At 52.6% G+C, this 11,838-nt stretch overlaps 1 protein-coding gene across 1 annotated transcript; it reads left to right on the top strand.

Moving 5' to 3' along the window:
* The first annotated feature begins 7,250 nt into the window (after nt 1-7,250).
* On the top strand, nt 7,251-9,364 carry LOC129735278 (protocadherin-23-like). The gene has a single exon (XM_055700964.1). The coding sequence runs from the start codon at nt 7,338-7,340 to the stop codon at nt 9,252-9,254; it is 1,917 nt and encodes a 638-aa protein (XP_055556939.1). The 5' UTR covers nt 7,251-7,337; the 3' UTR covers nt 9,255-9,364.
* The last annotated feature ends 2,474 nt before the right edge of the window (nt 9,365-11,838 follow it).

Here is an 11,838-nt window from a genome sequence, read left to right as displayed (position 1 = left end):
TCAGCAGTCAAGTCAGCTAGAACAGGCTGGGAAAAGCAAAACAAGCCCAAAGGCGCTGCTTCGGGATGCAGGAGCTGTAGGTTGCCTTGCTGACTCCCTGTGTGACTGGGCACGCTGAGCTAGTGCGCGGCACAGAGCCCTTCACCCCAATGTGCAGATACGCTAGTTTGGCTCTGGCAGCTGTGGTGGTGAGATAGTTGGGGGGCTTTTACAGCATAGAACCCACCCCTCGAGTCTGTTATTTCAGGCTGGGGACCCTGAGGGGTGGTGTTACGACGTCTCCAGTGGAAGAGCAAGGTTAGCTTTACCTAAGGGCTCTCTGTCCATTGCAGGATGCAAATGTGCCCTATGGACATGTAATTCAGTGCCTGTGTGTGGTCCTCTGGAATGGTGAGAATGAACCTTCTCAGCCCCATAAAGATTCTGTGAAGATAAACTCTGTAAAAAAGGATGAGGACCTTGGATAATTCAGTGAGAGCACCATAAAAATAAGATTTCCCCCTACAGACCTGAAATGGCTGGAGGAAGCTGGCAGAACTGCTTCTAGGTGCAGTTTGCGTGCCCTAAATTAAAATACGCAATTAACTTCTGTCTCCAGCACTCAGACTGGCTTCTTTTCAAGCAAATAAGATCCATTAATTAGGACTTGCACAACTGTGTTTTCACACACAGTAAAAAATGGGTGCCTATTCAAAAGCTGCTAGGTGCTCCGCCACCACTTACTGAACTGAAACGAGCAGAATTAGCCAGCACCTTCAGCTGCCAACAAAACCAAACCTGCTACAGGAGGTAACGCAAACATCTGCTCCCCTATGGCTCCTGATGGGTTTCACCCCATCCAGCCCCACCTCCAGCTGTCACCTCCCCAAAGAACCACCTAGTCAAGTGTAGTAATCTCGTGTGACCTGAAAATCGGCAGGTCAGGGCACTCGCATGCTGGGCGAGCAGGATCGCTTTGGTCTCATGTATTTATAGCCGGGTCTTAATGGGTTCGTTAAGAAAACAGGCGAACCTTTTAGGATCGAAATTATGGTAGCGTCAGTTGGAGCACAGCAGCCAAGACTTGGGCATCCAAACTCCTTATGAAATGATCATCTAGAAAAGGAGTGCAAAGACTCAAAAACTGCTGGTGAATTTATGGCTTTTAGTGTTTGTGTGCATGTGAGAGAGAGAAAATAGCCAGGGGCCTGAATTCACACATGGATTACAGTATATTTTACTTTTAAAAGCAAAGCCCTTTTCTGATTTACAGCTATTTTAAATAATTACGTAGCTCAAACCAGCAAGGGAATCAGCTGGCATAGTGGTTTAGCATATTAAGATACAACTTTATGTGTCAACCCTCTCTCCACTCAGTGCCACAAGCTTGAGTCCTCAGCAGGGACTGCAGCTGATGAAGTGGTAGCAGCCGGTTTCCAGATCTGAAGCACGCTGTGTGGGCTGCTCTTCTGCGAGGAGGGCAGCCACCCTGGGAAACGGGATTTTCATGGATGTGAAAGCCAGAAAGGAACAGTCTTAATCATTTAGCCTGACTTCAGTTTGCTCGGTAATTCCTGCCCGAAGCCCTCTCATTTGTGGCTGAAATGGAACATGTCTGTTAGCTGTCTAACCTTGATTTAAAGACTGCAAGTGACAGAAAATGCACCCTCTCTGTGGCATGCTGTTGCAATTGTTCTTGCTGTTTGCATCTTGTTTGCAGTTTGAACTCTGCTGACAGGCTTTTAACTTCCAACTACTGTATTTTGGGTTGCTGGCACCAGTGGTGCTGTGCAGTGTTAGCCAGCATTAACATCGGCTGACTGACATGCCTGAAGGCAAATCTGGGAAGAGCTAATTCAGAGCAATCCTCTACTTGATGACTTCTTATATCTCCAGATATGGTTGTAATGGTTTTGTTTTGCTTGCTCTCAGCCAACTCTCGCTTTTCATAGGATATTGTATCCTGTAGATATGGAATAACTTCTCTAATGCTGTGCTCATGTCCCTGAGTTAAGAGGCTGCATCTGGATGAAGATTATCTGTGGATTTAGAGCTCTTGCAGCTATGTTTGGTCGTTGCGTACTTTCAGTATCATCTGCAGTTCAGAAAAATACAGCAGGCAACGAGCTTTGGTTCTGTTTTGTTTCTCACGCTTGTGTCTTTTTCTTTTGTTCTTGCACACACACAGATTTTGACCACTGGATCTGATTGCAGGTTGTGATATATTATTGTGTGAGAAAAGCTGATAACCTAGATAATCTCATACATTTCATGTGAAAATTCAACACAGTAGTAAAGGGAGGTATTGTATCAAGGCAGTATTAAACCCAACCTGGGATTATATTTTATCAAGCTTTCTGGAGCTCACCTCCAAGTTTTAGAGAGACCACTAAGCTCTGGATGCATGGTGGCAAGCAGATGGCAAAAGACAGCTTTACTTGAAATGCAACCCAAGTAACGGGAGGTTCTTGCATGTTTATTCCTGGCCCGAAGGGGTGAACCCTTTGCCATCTTAAAGGGATTGCTTCAGATCTGCATCAGCTTGTCAGAAGAACAGACAGCAAAAGAAAGAAGCCTTCCTTCTGTTTTAAAGATAACTTTATGTTACTTATGATACAGATTACAAACCACATGATGATATGAACAGCAATCACAAATAGGGTCTTTCACTTTGGGATAAATCCCATTGCTAGAATAATAAAATCTGTGGCTACGTTTGTGAACCAAATGTGTGTGTGTATATATATATATATATATAAACGGTTTGTATGTCAATATCTCAGTGAATATCTATCTAGTAGAATTGCATTTACTTATTTTCATATTTTATTTAATTTCATATTTTCTAGAAAATTTGTTTATTAAAGAGGATGTTAGGTATTATACGTAACAAGAAATGTCTTGATCCTGCAGAGGATAGTGGGATTAATATGATGTCAGTAGAAGACGTTCAAATTTTCCAGGCAGATCCAGATATATTTGAGCAATCATCTTGACAAATGATGTGACACTTGGTTTTGCAGCTGGGAGGGTGTGGAGTAGAAACAGAACAGGATTGACAGCAAAGAGACTAATGAAGATCCACAAGATGGAAACAACATTGGGACAGATGATTAGGACTGGATGAAAGCATATGAGATAAGCGAACTATAAATAAAGTTAATGTGAAAATATTGATCTGGGTAATCCTACTTAGATGGTTATATCTGAATGACAGATTCTGAAATAATTGCCCACAGAAGGTGGCAGCAACGTCCACTCCGCAGACAGGGTGAAGGCATCACAGTACATCTGGAATGAAAGGAAAAGAACCCACTACTACTATTTGTACCATAGCCTCATAGATCTCAAACCAGCATGAAAGTCTTTCCTACCTTTGAAGACAGACTCAGGTACATTATTTCCAATCAGATTCTGGCAACAACATGATCCTTCATCAGTGGAGGCAAAACATCTGTTCCACAGAAAAATTAGTTCAGCAAATTAGTTTGTGATCAAGAGTGAAGGGCTGGCTACCAGTAAAAAACCCCATCACTCTTAACTACGTTTCACTGCATTTATAAGGAAACCAGTCCTTTACATAGCTTTCTATTATACTAACTGTAACCGGCTTTTGTTTGGTCACCAGCAAATCTTTTGTGCAGCTGACACTCCTTCAAAGAGGTGTTGCTGAAATCAATAGACATGTGCCTGGGGAACCATAAATAATGGAACACCTGATGCTCTGCAAAGTTAACACTTTCTCCATACATCACATATTCCAGGCTGAACATCCAGAGTGACCCCGGGCAGAAGACAGACATCCTTTCTTAGATCCAGCTGCAATATTTGAAGACACTAGTGCTTCCTTACCCCACAATTTTGCCAGAAAGCTGATTTATATGGAATCTCTGTAATCCAGCATAGGAAAAAAAAAATCGTCAGGGTTAATGGAAATCACTGTTTCAGTGTTGCTTAAACTAATCTTTGTCCTTAAAGGTAAAGCTACAGAGGATGAAGGAACACCACCTGGTAGGCAGAAATGGAAGCAAGATACCCACTGGCTGAAAGGCAGTAACAAACAGCTGAGACCATACTGCCTTGGAACAGCACAGGAAATAACTTCATGGAAAGATTTTATGTATTTATGTATTTGATTTGATTCAGCTCTGTCTGGAGCAGTTCAGCCACTCTCTGCCCTCAGCTGGCTGCTACCGCCCATGCGATGAGCACTGGAATGGGACACGCTCCCACCCTGCGTCAGTCCCGAGTCAGCTGGTTTGGCTGAAACTGCTGCTGCTGTTGCTGGTTTGGTTAAGAACAGTCATGCTGCTTTTCCACCCCAGCCCTCCAGGTCTTCAGCGTGGGAGGGTCCCATCTTAAGCTGCCACAGCTGTTGCGTGGGCCAGGCGATGTTTGTAGGTAGAATTAACTCTAAAACTGTTGGACCTTCATGGTTGTAACAACACTTCCCTTGTTTCAGTGATCTTTTGTGCTCCGGTATCGTACCACAGCTTCAGTTTGCTACAGTTTAATTCTTCCTGAAAGAAAAAGAATTTCCAATTAATCCAAGGAGGATTAAGCTACAGCAAATATTGATTTACAAATACCAGCCAATTAAATTTGAGCAGCTGAGACGGTTATCACCTTCCCGTTTCATTCCTTGCTGCTTTCCTGGAGGTTGGGTCCCTGCCACAAGGACAGCTGAACTGGCATACGGAGCTGCTCCGGGAGCACCAGGGTCCCCTGCCTTGCGGAGGGGAACAGAGCGATGCCCACCCAGGGTTGCCTGAAGAGGCAGGGCTGGAAATTTCAGTGGTTTAAAAGTGGATTCACCTGCTGTTCACCTGCCTACAAAGTCAGAGGTGGCCATCTCCAGGAAAAGGATGAGAGGAGAGCTGGAGCAGTAACTGCTGCTGCTCCCTGAGCATGCTGCCTCACAGAGAGACAGTCCCTTCCAAACGGGAATGCACAGGCATTTAGCACGCCTTAACCAGCATCCCTTGCCTTCAAACACGGTTATGCTACTGTCCACTTTTCACACTAAAAAACTTGGTAGATCTGAGGACCTGGCAAGTGTCTTCGCCATGAGAATGACCTGTTGAGGATGGAGGAGGTAACTTGTGCACTAAAACTTTGCGCCCTTCCTTCCTTTGGGATAATGTCATTGTGGCAACCTCCCTCCGTGTCTTATGTGATGCCTCTTCTCTTTTTCCTGTAGGTCAGCATGTCACTGTGAAGACAGGGAACAGCAGGGGTAGCTAAATATATCCAGAAGATGGCAAAGATCTCCTCAAGATTTAGAAACTTCTGTTTATGATTTGTAGAAGAAAAGGAATTAGGTCATGAACATGGCAGAAGAGTGGGAGAGAAAAAAAGGGAACAGAGGAAAGAAGAAAAGGCTCAGACTGCAGAAGACGAAGAAGGTGGAGGAACACTTATGAGGCAAGGCTCATATTCACAGTAGATAGAACATCTGTAGTGTCCCAAAGATATGGTATTTCTGGAAACATGCTGTAGTTGGGCAGTGCTTTTATATGACTTGACTTGTTATAAAACCGTTCAAGTGTCCTGGTCTCACAAAACACATGAACACTGCCAGAACCACAGATAGCCACCTCCACCTCACTTCTTCCCCTGCTATCTTCATGCACGCTGTGTCTGAATACAGGATTTTGCTTTTTAGGCTCTAACTGACCTTGGCAACAGAAGGTTTTGTTTAGTTTTTTCGGTTAATGTGCCTGACTGAACGTGATTCACATGTTTTCTTAGTGACTGCATGGGCTGCATGGGACATGGCTGTTTTTCCAAACTTGCTGTGATTCAGTGGAATTCAGGCATTTTCATATTGAACATCTGTGACTTGGGGAGGATCCATGTGTTTTCTCAATGAATATGAATGAAACTGGCAAAAGCCTCAGCATTTCCTTCTTGCTTCTATGCTTGTAATTATCACAGTATATAAATACACAGAGACTTTCTCAGAATGTGCCTAAGAAGATCTGATAAAATCTAGGTTTTGCTTAGCCCTGTCTCTCTGTGTAAGGAGGCAAGTCAGATCCAGTGGATACAATCTCCTGTGTCTCCCCTCCCATGCATGCAGACACACATGTGCACCAAGGCTTCTGGACTTACTTTAGAACCTAATTCTTCCTCTCACCTGGATATGCAGAACTGTCGGGTCCCGACAGTGTTGGAAAAACCACTCGCTTCTCTTCCCCTTCTCCTTCACTGCCCGGATACATCAAGGGCTGTTGCAGCAGCTTTGTCCCCTCCTCGGGGAATGGCTGCTCTGGCAGCAGTGCTTGGGTGGCTTTTCTGCAACTTGGAGCAACTTTGCAATAAACAAACTTCGCAAAGTGGCCACCAGCAGAACAGCTGCCCTGCCAAGTGCCCTTGGTAGGGGAGGACGGAGCTGCAGTAACTCCTCCTGCCACTTTATTGTCTTTGCCCTGGTTTTACTTATCTGTCCCAGAGTGAATTTACTTTTCGCTGACCCAACTCTTGCCAGAATGTTGAAATTAAATTTGGTAAAGGACCAGTGGGAGCAGCAAGAGACTGGTAACTGTTGAAGCATTGTACTTAGCTTTCATGGAAAGATGGATGCCTGCTACTTAGCATTTATATGATGCTGTATATTCTCAGTGTCACTGAAGAAACACTAATTCATTCTTAGACCACTCCCAGCTAGATACGGGAGTCAGGAACAGTGAGAAAGGCAGGCAATACCGCTCTCACTGAAGCAGATGGAAGTTTCTACTTACAGCTTATTTCTGGTAAATGTTTCCCTGCTGCGCTGAGCGCTATTTACTGACCTAATGCTAGGATAACGAGCAAGCCTTTTCGCGGAAAACGAGGACCAGAATATTAAGGCAAGAAAAATCCTTGCTGAACTGAGCAAACCCGTTTATCCTTGCAAATTTCTGGCTCATTTAAATTCTCGTCCTTCCCGAGGCATGCCTCCGCAACCAGAGGCAGCCCGTGCGCCAGCCACCGCTTTCCCCCATCCCAGCTAAGGCAGCTGATCCCCTCCCGCCATGCCCCCCCCCGCCCCCCGAGGAATCGGTGTCGGTGAAGACCTCTCCGGGCTCAGGGCGGCCGCAGAGCAGCGACGTGCCCGTGCACACTGCGCCCGCGGGGGACGCCAGCCCCGGCAGCGCGGCGGGGGCGGCGGGGGGCAGCGGGGGGCGGCGGGGCGGGGGCTGCGCGGGGCGGTGGCGGAGGGGAGCCGCCCTCCCCGCCCCCTCGCACAGGCTTGTCCTTCCCAGCACCGGCGGCGGCGGCTGGGATTGCCTCCCGAGGCGGCGGGGCGAAGCCACCTGCCGGGGAGCGGCGCGGCGCGGTGCGGGCTGCCCGCGATGCCGGCTTAGCGGCGGGGCATGGCGGGGCGGCTGCGGGGCGGCAGGTGCAGGGGCGGGCGAGGCGGCGGTCCCCCGACGGGGCGGGCGCTGGCGCTGCTGGTGCCGCTGTGGCTGTGCGCGGCGGGCGGCGGCGGAGCGGCGCCGGTGTATAACCTCAGCCTGGCGGTGGACGAGGGGCTGCCGGCCGAGACGCTGGTGGGGGACATCCGCGCCGGGCTGCCGGAGGGCGCGGGGCCGCCGGGGGGCTTCCTGCTGTCGGAGGGCAGCGGCGAGTCGGCGGTGCTGGCGGACTTCCACGTCCAGCCGGAGACGGGCATCATCCGCACGGCGCGGCGGCTGGACCGGGAGCGGCGGGCGCGCTACAGCTTCGCGGCGGCTACGCTGCGCGGCGAGGTGGTGCAGGTGGAGATCGCGGTCACCGACGTGAACGACCACCCGCCGCGCTTCCCGCGGGACCGGCTGCAGCTCAACGTCTCCGAGCTCAGCCCGCCCGGCACCGCCTTCCGCCTGCCGGCCGCCCGCGACCCCGACGCCGGCCGCTTCGGCACGCAGGGCTACGCGCTGCTGGAGGAGGGCGGCGCGGCGGGGGAGCCGCCGCTCTTCCAGCTGCGCTACGGGCGGCCGGAGCCGCTGGAGCTGGTGCTGCTGCGGCGGCTGGACCGCGAGCGAGCGGAGGTGCACCGGCTGGTGGTGGAGGCGTGGGACGGCGGCAGCCCGCGGCGCAGCGGCCGCCTGCGGGTGTGGGTGCGGGTGCTGGACGAGAACGACAACGCGCCCGCCTTCAGCCGCGGCGAGTACCGGGCGCGGCTGCGGGAGGACGCGCCGCCGGGCACGGCCGTCTGCCGCCTGCGGGCCACCGACCCCGACCTGGGCGCCAACGGCGAGGTGCGCTACGCCATCAACCGCCGGCAGAGCGACCCCGACGGCTACTTCGCGGTGGAGGAGCGCAGCGGCGTGCTGCGCCTCCGCCGCCCGCTGGACCGCGAGGCGCGGGCCCTGCACCGCCTGGTCGTGGAGGCGCGGGACGGCGGCGCCCAGCCCGAGGTCTCCAGCGCGCTCGTCTCCGTGGCCGTGCTGGACGTGAACGACAACCGCCCCGCCATCCGCCTGCTCTACCTCACCGAGAGCGGCGGCCCGCGGGTCTCCGAGGGGGCGCGGCCCGGCGACTACGTGGCCCGCGTCTCCGTCTCGGACGCCGACGAGGGCGGCGGGGCGGAGGGCGGCGGCGGCATCGCGCTGGCCCTGCTGGGCGGCGACGGCGCCTTCGCGCTCCGGCCGGCCGGCGCCGGCGTCTTCTTCCTCTGCGTGGCGGGGCCGCTGGACCGCGAGAGCCGCGACCTCTACGAGCTGCGGCTGGTGGCCACGGACGGCGGCGCGCCGCCGCTCTCCGCTGAGGAGCCGCTGCTGCTGCGCGTCGCCGACATCAACGACGAGGCGCCCGCCTTCGCGCAGCCCCACTACCGCGCCGCCGTCTCCGAGGCCGCCTCCCCCGGCACCGCCGTGCTCCGCCTCAGCGCCTCCGACGCCGACGAGCCGGGCTCGCCCAACGCCGAGGTGCGGTACGCGCTGGAGGGCGACCCGGCCGCCCTGGCCCTGCTGCGCATCGACGCGCGCAGCGGCGCCGTCAGCACGCGCGCCCGCCTGGACCGGGAGCGGCAGGCGGCGCTGGAGCTGCGCGTGGTGGCGCGCGACGGCGGGCGCCCGCCGCGCGCCGCCGCCTGCCGCCTCAGCGTCCGCGTCGAGGACGCCAACGACAACGAGCCCCGCTTCGAGCGCCAGGTCTACCGCGGCCGCCTGCCCGAGCACGCCGCGCCCGGCCGCTGCCTCCTGCAGGTGAGCCCCCCCCCGCGGCCCGCCGCCCTCCCCCCGCCCGCACCCACCGGCGAGAGCCCGGCGAGCGCAGGGCGGCCGGCGCGGAGCGGCACCGGGCCTTAGGGCCGTGCGGCGTGGCGCGGCCGGGGAGCGCCGGAGCGCCGCCGGTAGCGCCGGTGGCCTCGCAGACGCGTTCCTCGGCCCAGAGAACGTGAGGCGCGGTAACGGGCGCGGAGGGTCAGCTCATCGGCGAGGGCCGGGTGCGGCTCTCCCGAACGCCCAGAGGAACTGCCTGTGGGGTGTCCCCCTGGGGATGGGGAGCGGGACCCCCGAGGGCAGGGGGGAGCCGCTGAGGGGGAGCCGAGGGCCGCACCGTGCCCGGGGGGCAGGAGTTCCTTCGGGGCCTGGCGGTATGTCCAGGGCTCCCAGCTCACGGTGAGAAGCAATGCACGCTGCCTTCGCAGAAACCTGTCGGTGCCAACCCGAGAAATGTTCTCCTTGTCCATCGAAAAGCCCGTTACTCTTTGGGAGTGCGTGGAGTGGGGGCTTGGTGGGCCCGGGGGCTGCCAGCCCTGCAGCTTTTGGCTTGGCAGGACGTTTTGGAACCGTGAACCGGGCAAAGTCTTTTCCACCCGCAGGACAGTCACAGCGGTAGGTCCTTAGGTGAAGGTACAAGCATTTCAGAGGTGGTACTTTACATGAGTCTGGAGGAAAACGTGCTTAAAGAGGAGACGTATGGAGAGTTGCAATGTGTTTTCTCAGTACTTTTAAAGAAAAATAATTTTATCTTTATCTCTGCATGGCCTACTTTATTTGTCTTTTAAAATCAGGAATCATTGATGATGATCAATGGTCTAAGACCAGTTTATTTCAACAAAAAGCATTTTCCTCTCTTGGTGTTTGTTTGGTAGGTTTTTTGGGGTTTTTTTTGTTTGTGTTTTTTTTTTTAATTTGCACTCTGAACTTGAAATGTACAGCTGTAATGAAAATCAAGCTATAAAAAGTTTGGGAGGGTTGAGCTCATGGAGCTTTTTATTTCATATCCCAAACTGACAAGAAAATTCCATCACTGCCCTTTCTGTGACCTCCAGCCCCTGGGGAAAAAAACGCACTGGCGCCCCAGGAAAAGGCCGGGAGAAAGTTAATAACGTAATTTAAAAAGTTGTTTTTCTCCGGGGAGGAGGGGGGGTCCCACTGCCGCAGGTGGGCGCGGGCCCGGGGACGCGCCGTCGGCGTCCGTGGTGCTGAACGGCGGCGGGACAGGAGCCGTCGGGGTGCACGGCCACAGCCCCCTGCCGCGGCTGGGCGTAACGAACAGGCGCTTTTTGCTTTTGATTTAATCAGAAGCACCCTAAAGGGTTCCTGAAGCGTTTTAAAGAAAATTACCTCTGATTGTGCTTTTATTATTATTTTTTTTTCTTGTAGGCTTTGATGTATTAATAGTGCAAATTTTCGAGCAGTTCAAAGGTGTGAGGCACTGTGGGTATCACCCGTGGTGTACTGAATTTTGAAAGCATCACCATGCTGCCGTAATCCTGTTCAGAGTGTAGAATGAAATAGTTAGGTCCTGGTGCCTGATGGATCAAACGTGGCATATTAAAGCCAAAGGTGACCGAGAATGAGGCATCAGAGACACGTGCAGATGAGCATCCCATGAACTGCCGGGGCAGGAAGGTGGTGTTCCTACTTGCAGGTTAATCCTGGGTCATCATAGTGATGTTCAGGTTTCATAGTGCATTGTATAATAGGCTTAAGCTTTAAATGTACCCACCTTTTAAGCTTTAAATGTACCCACCTTTTAAGCTTTAAATGTACCCACCTTTTAAGCTTTAAATGTACCCACCTTTTAAGCTTTAAATGTACCCACCTTTTAAAATTATCCTCTTTCCCCCTATTTTCCTTCTACTCAACCACTGTGAGCAGGAAGAGCTATCATAAACCAGGCAGCTTCATTTATGTTGCTCTAGGAGTTGCAGCTAGTGGTAAGAATGAAGAAAACGGTTTTGGTTTTGGCCAAGCCATTTTTCAGGGTCTGTGGTATGAGTCCTGTCTCTGATAATGGCGCTTGAACTTAAAAGCTAGCATGAAAAGGAGATAGCCACAGGCCGTGCTATTGCTGCTCCTCAAGAACCGAAAATGAACCAAGACACTGCAGGAGACTACTGAAGTCACTTAGCTTCCTCTGCTCTGCAACCCGAGGGACAGCAGAAGAGGACTGTGGGTGTTCATCACCTATTTGTGATAATCATTGGTGCTCCTTTTTATGTTTGGGTCACAGTCATAGTAGCTGGAAGTCTTCTAAAGCTTCCCGTCTTTCCCTTCTGCAAGCAGAGGGGCTCTTGCAATAGCGCATCACTGAAGTCTTGTTCATTAGTAACCTTTGCTTGGGGACCAGCTGGTGACAGACCATCACTTCATAGGTTGTAAGTCTGTGTAGAGGCATGAGGGCAGTGGGCTGATGAGCATTGATAACATGCAGCTGTGGCCTTGCCTCGAAGGCAGTGGGTTGGTTGACATGGACCATATGCAGCTGTAGCTCGTTCCCTCTAAGTAGTTAAATAGCCCTGAGGAGTGTAGGAGAGGGGGCTGGGTGGAGGAGGGGCAGTGTTGGGGGCTGGCCTCTGGAGAAACAATGTGGATGGTAGAATCTGACTGATGGTAAAGCCCTCTTAGCAGCCTGGTAGCTTGCGGTGCTGTAGCATGTCTG

This window comes from Falco cherrug, chromosome 1, assembly GCF_023634085.1.
Source record: "Falco cherrug isolate bFalChe1 chromosome 1, bFalChe1.pri, whole genome shotgun sequence".
NCBI lineage: Eukaryota > Metazoa > Chordata > Aves > Falconiformes > Falconidae > Falco > Falco cherrug.
The sequence above is the reverse complement of the archived record's forward strand: the minus strand, read 5'-3'. Positions and strand labels throughout refer to the sequence as shown.

What these genes read in the sequence shown, in the direction of transcription:
- LOC129735278 (XM_055700964.1), top strand. Translation starts at nt 7,338, where the DNA reads ATGGCGGGGCGGCTGCGGGGCGGCAGGTGCAGGGGCGGGCGAGGCGGC.